This window comes from Xiphophorus hellerii, chromosome 16, assembly GCF_003331165.1.
Source record: "Xiphophorus hellerii strain 12219 chromosome 16, Xiphophorus_hellerii-4.1, whole genome shotgun sequence".
Classification (NCBI taxonomy): domain Eukaryota; kingdom Metazoa; phylum Chordata; class Actinopteri; order Cyprinodontiformes; family Poeciliidae; genus Xiphophorus; species Xiphophorus hellerii.
This window is the reverse complement of record NC_045687.1, coordinates 674,196-687,361: the sequence shown is the minus strand read 5'-3', so window position 1 is coordinate 687,361 and position 13,166 is coordinate 674,196. Positions and strand designations below refer to the sequence as shown.

The 13,166-nt window shown below is 41.5% G+C and overlaps 2 protein-coding genes across 3 annotated transcripts in view; both read right to left on the bottom strand.

Annotated features, from left to right (window-relative positions):
• Nucleotides 1–1,540: 1,540 nt before the first annotated feature.
• The window catches only part of LOC116735621 (uncharacterized), a 12,422-nt gene continuing 796 nt past the window's right edge, over nucleotides 1,541–13,166 (bottom strand). The window contains exons 2-3 of one of the 2 annotated variants that reach the window (XM_032587630.1): nucleotides 4,859–4,961; nucleotides 1,541–3,745 (exon numbers count right to left, since the gene is read on the bottom strand). In XM_032587630.1, the coding sequence (XP_032443521.1) occupies nucleotides 2,001–3,743 (1,743 nt within the window). In that variant the 5' untranslated portion in view covers nucleotides 3,744–3,745; nucleotides 4,859–4,961 and the 3' untranslated portion in view covers nucleotides 1,541–2,000. The remainder of the gene's footprint in view (nucleotides 3,746–4,858; nucleotides 4,962–13,166) is intronic. The other variant, XM_032587629.1, reaches the window with a different exon arrangement.
• On the bottom strand, nucleotides 7,653–13,135 carry LOC116735412 (uncharacterized). The gene is made up of 3 exons (XM_032587316.1): nucleotides 11,100–13,135; nucleotides 9,402–9,479; nucleotides 7,653–8,227 (listed from the first exon to the last, which is right to left on the bottom strand). The coding sequence occupies exons 1-3, from the start codon at nucleotides 11,692–11,694 to the stop codon at nucleotides 7,653–7,655; spliced, it is 1,248 nt and encodes a 415-aa protein (XP_032443207.1). The 5' UTR covers nucleotides 11,695–13,135.

Here is a 13,166-nt window from a genome sequence, read left to right as displayed (position 1 = left end):
CCCCCCTCCCCCTCCCCCCCTTTCCCCACGAACTGCCGCTGTTGTCACGGTTGCTTAGAGACGGTTGCTACGCAGCCGCAGTGCGCTGCTATCAACCCGCCTCTTTTTAAAATGTCCACCGATAAAACACCGTCCTTAAAGTAAAACCTCTGGCAAAAACACAGACGGGGAAGAAACAGGCTAAACAATCAGTGACGTTTAATAGGAGCATTAAAATAAATGTGTATCGATATTCAGTGGGTTGTTTGATATCAGACAGAATGGATCAGGAGAGGAACCGCAGACCCGTCAGAACCTAAAGAACCAGACATCAGTCTCTTCATCCATCAGTCATTTCCTGAGACCGAAAAATAATATAAATGGCAATTTATAGAACAAATCATACAAATAGATTAATAGTAAATAAATAAATATTGTGAAGAGATCATTAAAGGATTGTGTAGGAAAAACGTTGATATCTTTTATAATTCAGTGTTTTGTGGTCAATATTATTTCACCGTTTTATTAATGTGGGTTGCCAGTTTGGACCAGGTTTCCTTTAAGAATGATAGAAAACATGCTAACAAAAAGCCTCAGACCTGCAGACACAGGATAACAGACGAGGCTCTTAGGCTCAAATATATTAAATTATGAAATATTTCCCTGTTTTTTGTTTCATTCTTTTTTAATTGCCCTGTAGGCAGCAATTTATTCACATAGATGTACATTTATTATTATTGATACTTTAATTAAAAATGAGTTGTACAAGTTTATGTCGGGGGGACGACGACATGTTCGTCAGAAAGTATGTAGTTGCGCCCCTCCTCTGAAGGTACAGGTCAGAGGTCATCACTACTCCCAGGTTTCAGGCCTATTGCTAGGTTATAGTTATAATAACTGAAGCTGTGCATTGACTCTAAATCTAAAACTAGATCTATAACTCTACATCTATAACTCTAGATCGTTCCTCTTTAGGTCCAAAGAAAATGAATTCAGTTTTGTTTCTGTTCAGCTGGATAAAGTTTTGTCTCATCCACACATTGATCTGTTCTAAGCATCTGTTCAGTGATTGGATGGGGTCAAAGGTCACCTGGTGACATCGTTATGTAGCGCTGTATCATCAGTGTAGTTATGGTAGCTGATATTATTTCCTGTTATAACCTGAGCCAGTGGGAGCTTATAGATATTGAATCAGAGGATCCTAGGGTTGAACCTTGGGGTTCCCCACAAACCAGTTGAGCACTGGTTTGATGTGGATGTTTGAAACAGCAGTCAAGTGGCTTCATGTCCTCATCATCAGCTGGTTTGGAGGAAACAACATTTTACAGCCGGTGATTTGATTATTGTCTCTGGTTTCCTGGATTCTGACTAGGAGTGGTTTGTTTATGAAAACCCAGCCCAGTTTTCCTTCCCCTCCTGATAAAATTAGTCTGATATGACTGTTATATAACTTATCTAAACAACAGTTTGTTTTGTTTTTCTTCCTGCCTTTTTTAAACTGCCATAATTATTTAACCGTTAAGAGACCAAATTCAGCAATGAGACGCCAAAGCTTTCTATGTGTTCTGTGAATAATAGTGTGCTTTATTTAAAATATTTTCATGTCCTGTTTTTGTCACAAAACTGAACATGTTCATAAGACATCAACACACATAAAAAACTGAATACATCCAAACTTACATTAAGGTGATTTTACGTTGAACGCAGAGCAAAACTGTGGTGGAGAAATAAACACATTTAATATCCAGGAGGAGCAACGACAGGAATGAACAAACCAAGGAGCCTAATTACTGACGGCTGGTTGATCAATCTGATCAGATATCAAACAATGACATTATATGGCAAGACATTTTGAACAATAATGAATACAAGGCAGTGAACAATATATGGCAAGAAGAACATGAAACAGTTTGTGTATTTTCTGTTTGCATCAAAATACAAACAGAAAAGAACCAAGTGGCTTACAGCAGCTGGACTTACTGTTTCTGTGAAAGAATCAGTTGATATTAATGAACAGCTACTCATATTTTCCCAGTGCTTATCTCTTTGAAATGAACACTTTGGCTCATTTCATAAAATTGGACCATCCTCTGAACCTTGTTTTCCACCACTTTTTCTGACTCCAGGCTTGAACCGTTGAGTCGACAGCATGACAAACACTTTTTACGTTTCAGAACCAATATCAGCACCAAAACAAACAAAAAAATCAAAATAGAAATACTGCCGCCGATCATGAGTAACTGTTTATACTCGATTATGCTGGTTGGGGCTAATTGAGGCCCAACCAGCATAATCAACATTGTCATGTTGATTATTTTATCACATGCGTCTCCATAGTAACCGTCCTGACACTCACAGAACCACTCGTTGGATCTGAGCAGCCTCTTGCATTTTCCGTTATTCTGACATTGATTGGTGACACAGACAGACGAGTGTCTGGAGTAATGAAAAGAAATCCAACTTTCATATCCATCCCAGTAACACTTCACTCTGTGAAACGGCTCTGGAACCTCTACAAACTGATTTCTATATGCAACTTGTGTAACTTCAACATATTTTTTCAAAGGAATAAAAATTCCATAATCAAGATCCTTTGAATGCCATATATGGCTGCATCTCTGTGCTGTCACTTTGATTTCACAATTCTTATCTTCAAAACACTCTCTGGCTATATTCTTCACTTGATCCACATCCATCATATCTGCCTTCACAGTGGAGCTTATGCCCACTACAAACTTATCAGTTGTGAAGGTAAACTCAGTGTAAAGCTTGTGATTTTTGGACTGGCTGCTGTCAAACACCACCACCACCCAGCTGTACCAGCTGTACTTGTCGTCCAAAGCTTGTTTCACCTTAGCAGCGAGGGACGCTTCGTCAGAACTGTGGTCTTTGATGATTTCATCCACGTCTTTCTCCAAGTATTGCTTGTAGTTGTTGAGGCAGAACTCCACAGCTGATAGCTGAGCCTCAGAAACCTTTTTGAACATCTGTACATGTTCAGCTTCTTTGCTTTTAGTGTTGACATCAGTGAGTTTCCAGTAGAACTGGGTGAGAACCATTCCCTTCCAAAACAAGCTGCTCAAGTACAAGTTATATCTGCCAATCACAGAAACGTCACATTTAAACTTCTCCTTCAGCAGATCGTTGATGTTTTCGCTCAGAGACATGCCCTCCACTGTTAGGTAGTGGTAAAAATTCAACACACTGGACTCAGTTCCTTGTCTTTCATAGAAGCTGGTGAATGCTTTAATGTGTTGGTTTGTTTCCTCAGGACTCGGTGATTCCCTTCTATCCATAAACTCACTAAACTTCTTCCAGGTATTGAGGATGATACGTTCGTCTTGGGAGTAGACGCTGGCATAGTTGTGCCATTTTACATCTGTTGCCAGGTTGGAGATCTTAATGTAGAGAGAGTCTAGTTTCTGGTTCACCTCAGCAAAGCCTTTCTTCACCTCATTCAGCACCGGGTTTTCCTCAGGCATAAAGACCAGGATCATGCTGATGACTGAGGAGAGTACAGGTGCAAAAGCAGCAAAGCTGGAAATGCCCTTCATGACTGCTGTCAGCTTCGTAGAGTCGATGCTTTCCATGTGGTCTTTGAGAAGAAAGAGGGACTCTTTCCCAAAATTTAGGATCTTGTCTGTTTTCTCTTTACTTCCAGACGGCAGCTGCAAGCCGACGGCTGAGGTCAAAGGATTTGACCGCACACAGTGAAGGACGATCATTGAAGCCAACAGCAACAAAGCTGACCTCTTTAGAGCCATGGCTGCAACACATAAACAAGGAACAGTCAATCAGCACCATTGTATAAAACACAGATTATGGAAAGCTTCATTTAAAGCAGGAAACACATCACTGATGTTTGAGCCCAGGACAGGAATGAGCGATAAGAAGAACCCAGAGAGGTAAAGTTGTGGTTGTTGGTATTTAATCATATGAATAATCATGCACTCAGATATGACATTCTAAGCTGAATATTTTATATATATATATATATATATATATATATATATATATATATATATATATATATATATATATATATATATATATATATATTTATTAGGTTTTCAGAATATAACATACATAAATCATACATGAGAGTATGAAGCATATATATATATACATATACACATATTCACGGAGACTTACATACACACGCATGTATGCAACAAAATCCTGTATGAAAGCAGTATACTCTTATCAATCCAGTAATAAAAATAAAGATGTACAATAACCAAAAAAAAAGAAAGAAACAAAAATTTATAATAACAAGTCAGGAAAATTATCCAAAGAGTTGATTACACTGCATTGAGTACAATTTCTGCTTAAGGACGTTATTACCTGTCCGTAAGGTGGCATACTATGAAACTGAGCGAGTGTCGGGGTTGACCTTGGATCGAGAAAGATGGTCCAAAACCGGCTGCCAGATACTACAGAACTTATTAGAGAAACCCACAACTTCATATTGTAGCTTCTCCAAATGGAGAATCTCAGTAAAGTCGCTCAACCACATTTTAAACTGAGGAACTTTGTCAGTTTTCCAAAGTCTCAATATTACTTTTTTGGCTATTACCATTCCATACACCACCGTCGTTTGCATAGAAATGCTGCAGTTCCTCAAAGAAGGAGAGTGTCCAAACAATGCAACCTGGGGGTCAGGAACCAACGCGCATCCATAAACCTTAGAAAACAAGTTGAAAATCTCACACCAATAATGAAAGAGCTTGGGGCATGTCCAGGACAAATGAGATAGGGAGCCATCCGCAGACTTACATTTATCACATTTTGAAGATGTCGAAGGAAATATTCTGTGCAGTTTAATTTTAGAATAGTGAAGTCTATGAAACACCTTGAACTGAATTAACTGGTGTCTTACATTGATAGAGGATCCGAATCCTCCCAGACCTCACTCCCGATCCGCAAACCCAGCTCCTCCTCCCATGCAGCCCTCAAGGAGTCTGTGGTAAAGTTCATTCGCTCTGCAAAGACGTCAACAAAACTCATGATTAACTTTTTCGATCCTGGAGAGCCCAGCAGAATTTTGCATAATTTATTTTCTTCCGGGAGAGATAGGAAATTCGGAATATTAGTCCAAACATAGTTTCTAACTTGCAAATATCTGAAGAAATCCGTATCCGGAAGGGAAAAATAGCTCTTCAGCAAATGAAGCAAACTTTTTGTTAATGTACAAGTTTTTCAAAGTATTAAGGCCTTTCAATCTCCAGTTTTTAAAGGACGTATCCGATAGTGATGGGGGAAAAGCATGGTTACAGTAAACTGGGGCATGAACTGAGGTCTCCGGTAACTTACAGTGCAACTTAATTTGTTTCCATATTTTCAAAGAATTTAAAACGATCAAATTATTTATCCCACTAATTGCGGGAGATATCGGTGCTGCGAAGAGAAGAGAGCTGTCAGTAACACCACTTCTTTCAATGGCCACCCATGGGGGGGAATTTGCAGACAATTCTTGAGCATCACCTTCCTGCCAGTATACCAGGGCTCTTGCATTCGCTGCCCAGTAATGATGCTGAAAACAGGGTAATCCCAATCCTCCCATCTCTGTTGGTTTATGTAAGTGAGTTTTTGATATTCTATGGGCTTTAAAGCTCCAAACAAAAGGCAGGATTATTGAGTCTAATGATTTAAAAAAAGCCTTTGTTAAAAAAATAGGCAGACCCTGAAAAAGATATAAAAATGTAGGTAAGGTCACCATTTTAATAGCATTTATACGGCCCATCATCGACAGAGGAAGTGTTCTCCATTTATCAATGTCTTTCCGAAGATTCTCCACTTTTTCCAAAAAATTCAATTTGAAAATTTGTTTAGGGTCCTTTGGCAGAATAACTCCAAGATATTTCAGTTTGTCTGTTATTTTAAATAATAGGTTATCTAAGAAGTCGGAAGTGAGGCTTACACCCAGTGACATAAATTCACTCTTCTGCCAGTTAATAGTATAACCTGAAATCTCACCAAATGACTGAATAAGGTCTAGGAGAACTGGCACTGACTGCTCAGGATGTGACACGAAGACCACAACATCATCAGCATACAATGAAATGTGATGGTCAATGTTTCCCAATTGAATCGGTTTGATTAAGGGGTGTTTTCTAATACTAATGGCGAGGGGCTCCATAGCGACCGCGAAAAGCAAGGGGCTAAGGGGGCAACCCTGACGGGTCCCCCGGTGTAGTAGAAAGGGCTCTGACTTGTCCTGGTTTGTAAGGACAGAGGCAGATGGGTGAGCATACATTGTTTTAATCCAAGACACAAATTTATCACCAAACCCAAACTCCTCAAGTACAGTCAGGATGTAGGGCCACTCCAGTTGGTCAAATGCCTTTTCAGCATCAATTATATTGATGCACAGGAACAGCTTAGCACCACAATACATTAAAGATCTGCTTTTATTGTATCAACCTTCCAGACCTCTCAGGTCTTCCGGTTCTGGTTCTGCTCTGCATCCCCAGAACCAGAACCAAACGAGGAGAAGCAGCTTTCAGCATCTATGCACCACGAATTTGGAACAAACTTCCAGAAAACTGTAAAACAGCTGAAACACTGACTTCTTTTAAATCTCAACTGAAAACCCACCTGTTTAGAATTGTATTTGAAATGTAATCAATTGCAAATTTATTGATGTAACTTGACTTAATGATTGATTCTATATTGCATTGTGATTCTGTGTTTGTTATGATGTAAAGCACTTTGAAATGCCTTGCTGCTGAAATGTGCTATACAAATCAAATTTGATTGATTGATTGATCAAGGCAAAAAGCCGCTCCCTTAAACCTACCGTCATATTTATGATACATAATGTTCATTAACCGTCTGATATTAAAAAATGAGAACCTATTAGGAACAAAGCCCGTTTGGTCCGGGTGTATAATAGAGGAAATATGTTTATTTAGTCTATTTGCCAGTACTTTAGCGAAGATTTTAATGTCAGAATTCAATAATGAAATAGGGCGGTATGATGAAAGCTCTGTCTCCTCCCTGCCTTCTTTACATATTAAAGTTATATTGGCTTCATACATGGTAGGGGGAAATTTACCTGAATCAAGAGAATGAGTAAACATCCTCCGAAGGAGAGGAGCAATCCTCTCGGCATATCTTTTATAAAGTTCAGTACCAAAACCATCAGGCCCTGGGGCTTTGGCCTTGGGGAATGCTTTAATTACATCCAGGATCTCTTCCACAGTGATGTCTGCATTAAGAGCCTCACCAGCGGCTTCACTCATCTTAGGGAGATTTAGATCTTTGAGCCAGTTTGAGATGTTTCCTTTTGCCTTAGACATTGTGATATCTTCACACTTAAGAAGTAGAGTCACTCTTAGCAGTTGTCTTTTATAGGTTTATTCTGTCTTGAACACAACTTAACACTACAGGCATCAACGTCTTCTCAGCCTAGTCTTCTTCTCTAGAACTATCCTCTAGGCTATTCCACTACTCCCTCTAGTGGACTGGGGTAATACAACTAAACTCAACTGAGTAACTAACTCAGTATACTACATCCCTCCCCTTTTAAGAGTCAACTAAGATTTGTAAACTTAACAAGAAACTAACATTCCCATGGTTCTGGCGACAGTAATCAGAACTCCATATACTTAAATGTGGAATGTTAATAACTAGCTATTCCAGAGAACAACATTCTGTACTTAAGGTACACACTACTTGCACAAAAAGTCACTCAGATAAGGAGGAGCCTTCCTTTGACGTTCTGAGCGGCGAAGTACTGGTGGTGTTGGATCTGTTCTCTGTTCGATGTCCACGTCTGTCACATCCCCCTCAGGAACATGACCCTGAGCTGCTTCAGCAGCAGACTCCACGAATGCCTTTCCTCCTGAAGATGGAGCCACCGAGTCCACCGGTCCAAATGTCACTACGTCATCTGGAAACTGAGGAGCATCCCGTGCTTCAGCCCAATCCATGTCCCTCTGCATCACATGTCGTTTCTTGATCTGATCAACATGACGCCGCATAACACGTCCATCTCCCATCTTCACCGTATAAGACACTGGACCTGTGCCCCCTAAAATGATGGCAGGCACCCACTTCGGTCCATGACTGTAGTTACGGACGTACACCTCATCGCCGGGAGAAAAACTTCTCCACTTGCTGTGGTTGTCATGATATTCCTTCTGCTTTTCTTGCTTCTTACGCACTTTAGCCTTTATGTCCGGCAGCAGGAGATCCAGCGTAGAACGCAATCTCCGTGACATCAGCAGTTCAGCAGGTGACAAACCTGTGGTACATTGTGGTGTGATTCTGTAGTTAAACAGGAATCTTGCCAACCTTGTCTCCAAAGTGTCCCCATTAGTTTTCTTCAGGCCTTGTTTGAATGTCTGTACAGCCCTTTCAGCCAGGCAAATTAGATGCTGGGTGGAAAGGTGCAGATGTAACATGCTGTATTCCATTCCGTTTCAAGAACATTTCAAACTCCTGACTCGTGAAGCATGTGCCGTTGTCTGAAACTAACATCTGGGGTAGACCATGTGTGCTGAAACACTGTCTGAGTTTCTCTATGGTAACTTGACTTGTTGCACTGTTCGTGGGATACACATCAATCCATTTTGAATGTGCATCTACCACAACAAGAAACATCTTGCCCGAGAGAGGGCCATCATAATCTACATGTAGTCTACTCCAGGGTGTCTCTGGCCACTCCCAAGGGTGCAGGGGTGCAGCAGCTGGAGCCTTCCTATTTTCCTGACATGTGCGGCAGGATTGTACTTCCTTCTCTATTTCAGCATCCATCCCGGGCCACCACATGTAAGAACGTGCCAGACCTTTCATTCTCGAGATGCCAGGATGTATACAATGTAGTTGTTTTAAAAGGATAGACCTTCCCTTTTGTGGAACAACCACTCTGGCACCCCACAGTACACATCCATCTTTCACACTCAACTCTAACCTTCTCTGACTGTAGGCCTTGAACTGAGTGTCCACTTTGTTTGGCCAACCTTTTAAACACCATCACAGCACTTGTGACAGAATTTGGTCTTTAGCTGTCCATTGTTGTACTTGGGATGTGGTGATGGGTGGATTATCCATCACATCCAGCATGAAGACTTGTCCTGAGTCTTCCTCCTCATCAGTCTGTGGCAGTGGCAGACGACTCAATGCATCTGCGTTTGCGTGAACTTTCCCTGGTTTGTATACAATGTTGTACTCATATGCTCTCAACAGGGTAGACCACCTTTGCACTCTTGGCGATCCCATCTGTGGCATTGGTTTCGTTTCATTAAAAAGGAAGATCAGAGGTTTGTGGTCAGTGTTGATTGTGAATTTCCGACCAAAAATGTACTTGTGAAATCGTTTGATCCCGAATATGATGGCTAACCCCTCCTTGTCGAGCTGTGAGTAACGCTTTTCCGCTGGCGTTAATGTTCTTGACATGAACCCTAAAGGTCGCTCACTTCCATCTTCCATCACATGTGACAGCACGGCTCCCACGCCGTATGGAGAGGCGTCACATGCCAGCACCAGATCCCTGTCTGATGAGTAATGACACAGTACGTTTGCTGATTTCAGCAGCTGTTTAGCTAAGCTGAATGCTTCCTGCTGTTCTTTATTCCAACTCCATGGAACTCCTTTCCTCAGCAGATGATGTAATGGTGCCAAACGTGTAGCAAGGTTAGGAAGGAACTTGTTGTAGTAATTTAGGAGACCCAAAAAAGCTTTTAGTTCAGTCACTGTTGTGGGAGTCGGAGCTTCCTCAATGGCTCTCACTTTGCTTTGTACGGGTTGCAAACCTTCCGCATCAATTCTGTGACCCAGGTATTCCACCTGATCCTGTAAGAATGCACATTTACTCCATTGCAGTCGCAGTCCAGCTTCCTTTAGTCGTTTTAGGACTTCATCCAGCGTTTTCAGGTGTCCTCTGGTGTCACTTCCAGTTAGCAGTATGTCATCCAAGTAAACTACTACGTTTGGGAGACCTTGCAGCAAGCTTTCCATTGTTCTTTGGAAAATAGCTGGGGCTGATGACACTCCAAATGGTAGTCTGTTATACGTGAAAAGGCCACGGTGTGTGTTTATCGTCAGGTATTTCTTTGAGTCCTCCTCCATAACTATCTGTTGATATGCATGACTTAGGTCGAGCTTGGTAAACTGTTTGCCTTCTGTCAGTGAATTGAACAGGTCTTCCACTCGGGGAATTGGGTATTGTTCCAGTGATGAAACCTTGTTTACTGTTAATTTATAATCACCACAAATTCTGACAGAACCATCTGGCTTTAGAACAGGCACAATGGGCGCGGCCCACTCTGCATACTTCACTGGGGTTATGATACCTTCTTTTAAAAGTCGTTCCAACTCAACTTCCACCTTAGACCTCATGGCATATGGAACTGAGCAGGGCTTGTAAAATGTAGGATGGGCGTCAGCAGATACACGAATGGTTGCCTGTGCACCTCTTAACATTCCCAATTCTTCTTTGAAAACCTCTTCATGTCTCAAGAGAACCCCTTGTAATCCTTGAGCTTCAGTTCTCACGTGTCTAATCTCATCCCACTTGAGTTTCAATTTCTCCAGCCATCCTCTGCCTAGCAGATTTGGTCCAGTTCCCTTCACGACCACCAGGGGCAGTGTTTTCTTCTGGTTTGCATATCTCACTTCAACCTGAGCTACACCAACCACTGTAATTTTCTCTCCACTGTACGATTTAAGAGAGAGTTTACTTTCTTTAATCTGGGGTCGACTGTCTTTATGCCACAACTCCAAAAAGTGGTTTTCATTCATCAGACTGACACTACATCCTGTGTCAATTTCAAACTTCACTTCTTTTCTGTTAACTTCCACTTTTACTTCGAAGGGCTCAACTTTCTGGATAGACGTTTCCGTTGACAAACATGCTAGAGTGAATGCTTCTTCATCATGATCTGAACTATCTTCATCCTCTTGTTTTTCACATACCTTGTGTGATTTGTGTGACCGTCCTTGGCGCCCGCCTTGACGTGCTCCTTTTTCCTTAAGACTAGTCTCATCTTCCTTTTTATTTTTAGACCTGCACGCCCTAGCAATATGTCCTATTTTTCCACAAATGTGACATTTGGCGTCTTTAAACTTACATCCAACCGCACTGTGACGTTTGCCATGACAGCGGTAACACTCACTCTCTCTATTTTCCCAATCTGCTCTCTTTTCTTTTCTCTCTGCCACCATGCTGTGACACGCCGCTGACTGTTGCAAGTCTGAAACGTTCCTGTTTGCAGCTTCGTCGGCTACAGCCATCTGAAATGCTTTTTCAAATGTCAGGTCACTCTCCGACAGCAGACGTCTTTGAATCCTATCGTCAGCGATTCCGCACACGAGACGATCTCTCAGCCGCCGTTCCAGCGTAGCTCCAAAATTACAATCTTGAGCCAGGCGTCTGAGCTCTGCTACATATGCACTAACGGACTCAGCAGGTTTACGGGAACGAGAATCAAACTTGTATCTTTGCACAATCTCACTTGGTTTTGGATTAAAGTGCTCTTTCAGCCTTGTAACCAACTGACTGTACGTTTTAGAACTGGGCTTGTCCGGGCTCACGAGGTTTCTCATTAGCTTATACGTGGCTGGTCCCACCACGCTAATAAGTATAGCCCTCTGTTTAGCACTATCATCAACGTCATTTGCTTCAAAAAACTGGTCAAGAATCTCACAGTATTCTTCCCAAGTTTGTTCCTTAGCATCAAATGCTGACAGAGTGCCGAATGTCGCGCTCATGGCGGCCTCGCTAATCACCTCCTTTGGCAATCTCTCCTCCTCGTGTGTCTCCGCCCGACAACGTGCGTCCTTTTCTTCCTCCGTCTTGACTCCGGTACTTCCCGTTTCTAGCCAGTATCCTCGTCGCCAATATGTGATATCTTCACACTTAAGAAGTAGAGTCACTCTTAGCAGTTGTCTTTTATAGGTTTATTCTGTCTTGAACACAACTTAACACTACAGGCATCAACGTCTTCGCAGCCTAGTCTTCTTCTCTAGAACTATCCTCTAGGCTATTCCACTACTCCCTCTAGTGGACTGGGGTAATACAACTAAACTCAACTGAGTAACTAACTCAGTATACTACAGACATGTACAGTCGTTCATAATATTCTTTAAAGGAGTCATTTATACCTTTTGGATCAGTTATAATTTTTCCTGTCCTGGACTTAATTTTATGAATTGCCCTGTTGGCCTGCAAACCCCGCAGTTGACGAGCCAATAATCTGTGGGGCTTATCACTCAGCTCAAAGTGTTTCTGCTTAATTTTGAACAACTGATCAAGCACCTGTCTGGACAGGATGGAGTTATATTCATATTTTAGAGCAAAAATGTTTTGTAAAGTCATAAGGTCATTAGAGGACTTGTAGTTAAATTCTAAGCGTGCCAATTCAGTCTCAATTCCTGCGAGACGTTCTCGCCTTTTGTTTTTCAGAAACTTTCGAAAGAAATAATATGGCCTCTGATCACAACTTTAAAAGTTTCCCATAGAGTAGAATCTGTAACATCTTTTGTATCATTAGTGTCTAAGAATTCAGAAATTTTATCGTGTAGGAATTTACAAAATGTCTCCTCTGATAGCAAGGATTGGTGAAAGCGCCAGAAGTACCGTTGTTTCTTATGGTTAAGGTCGAGAGTCAGTGAGACTGGAGAGTGGTCCGAGATTAAAAGTGTATGGTATTTTGAAGATATTACATTAGATATTAGTTTAGAGTCAAGAAGAAAGTAATCTATTCTTGAATAGGACTTATGCATATTTGAAAAAAAGGAATAATCCCTCTCCACCGGATGCTGCAACCTCCAGGCATCAACCAGATTTGTTGAGGTCATAAGGGTGTTCAAAACCGCAGAGGAGGAGGAGGGAGGCTGCCTTGTTCGAGTTGATCTATCCAGGTAGTTGTCTAGCACACAGTTAAAATCCCCTCCCAAAATTAGATGAGTATCAGCCAGGTCAGGAAGCAAATTAAATATTTTTCTAAAGAAGCCCGGGTCATCAAAATTAGGGCCATATACGTTAAGAAGCGTGACATGAAAGGAGTATAAATATCCCGTTACCAATATAAATCTACCATTTGGGTCAGTCACAGTGGAAATGTGTCTAAAAGGAACTGTTCTACGAATCAGAATTGCCACCCCTGGAGCTTTACCTGAAAAAGTAGACTGGAAAATTTGGTTTGCCCAACTGCATCTCAATAACCTCTCCCTGCCTGGTC

Bases quoted from the DNA above. Each gene is read 5' to 3' on its own strand.
- LOC116735412 (XM_032587316.1), bottom strand. From the start codon at position 11,694: ATGAGCGCGACATTCGGCACTCTGTCAGCATTTGATGCTAAGGAACAA. The intron at 9,480-11,099 runs GTGAGTGTTACC...ATTACTCATCAG, and splicing joins AGATTGGGAAAATAGAGAGA to ACAGGGATCTGGTGCTGGCA. The intron at 8,228-9,401 runs GTGAGCGACCTT...AATGTACCACAG, and splicing joins ACATGTGATGGAAGATGGAA to GTTTGTCACCTGCTGAACTG.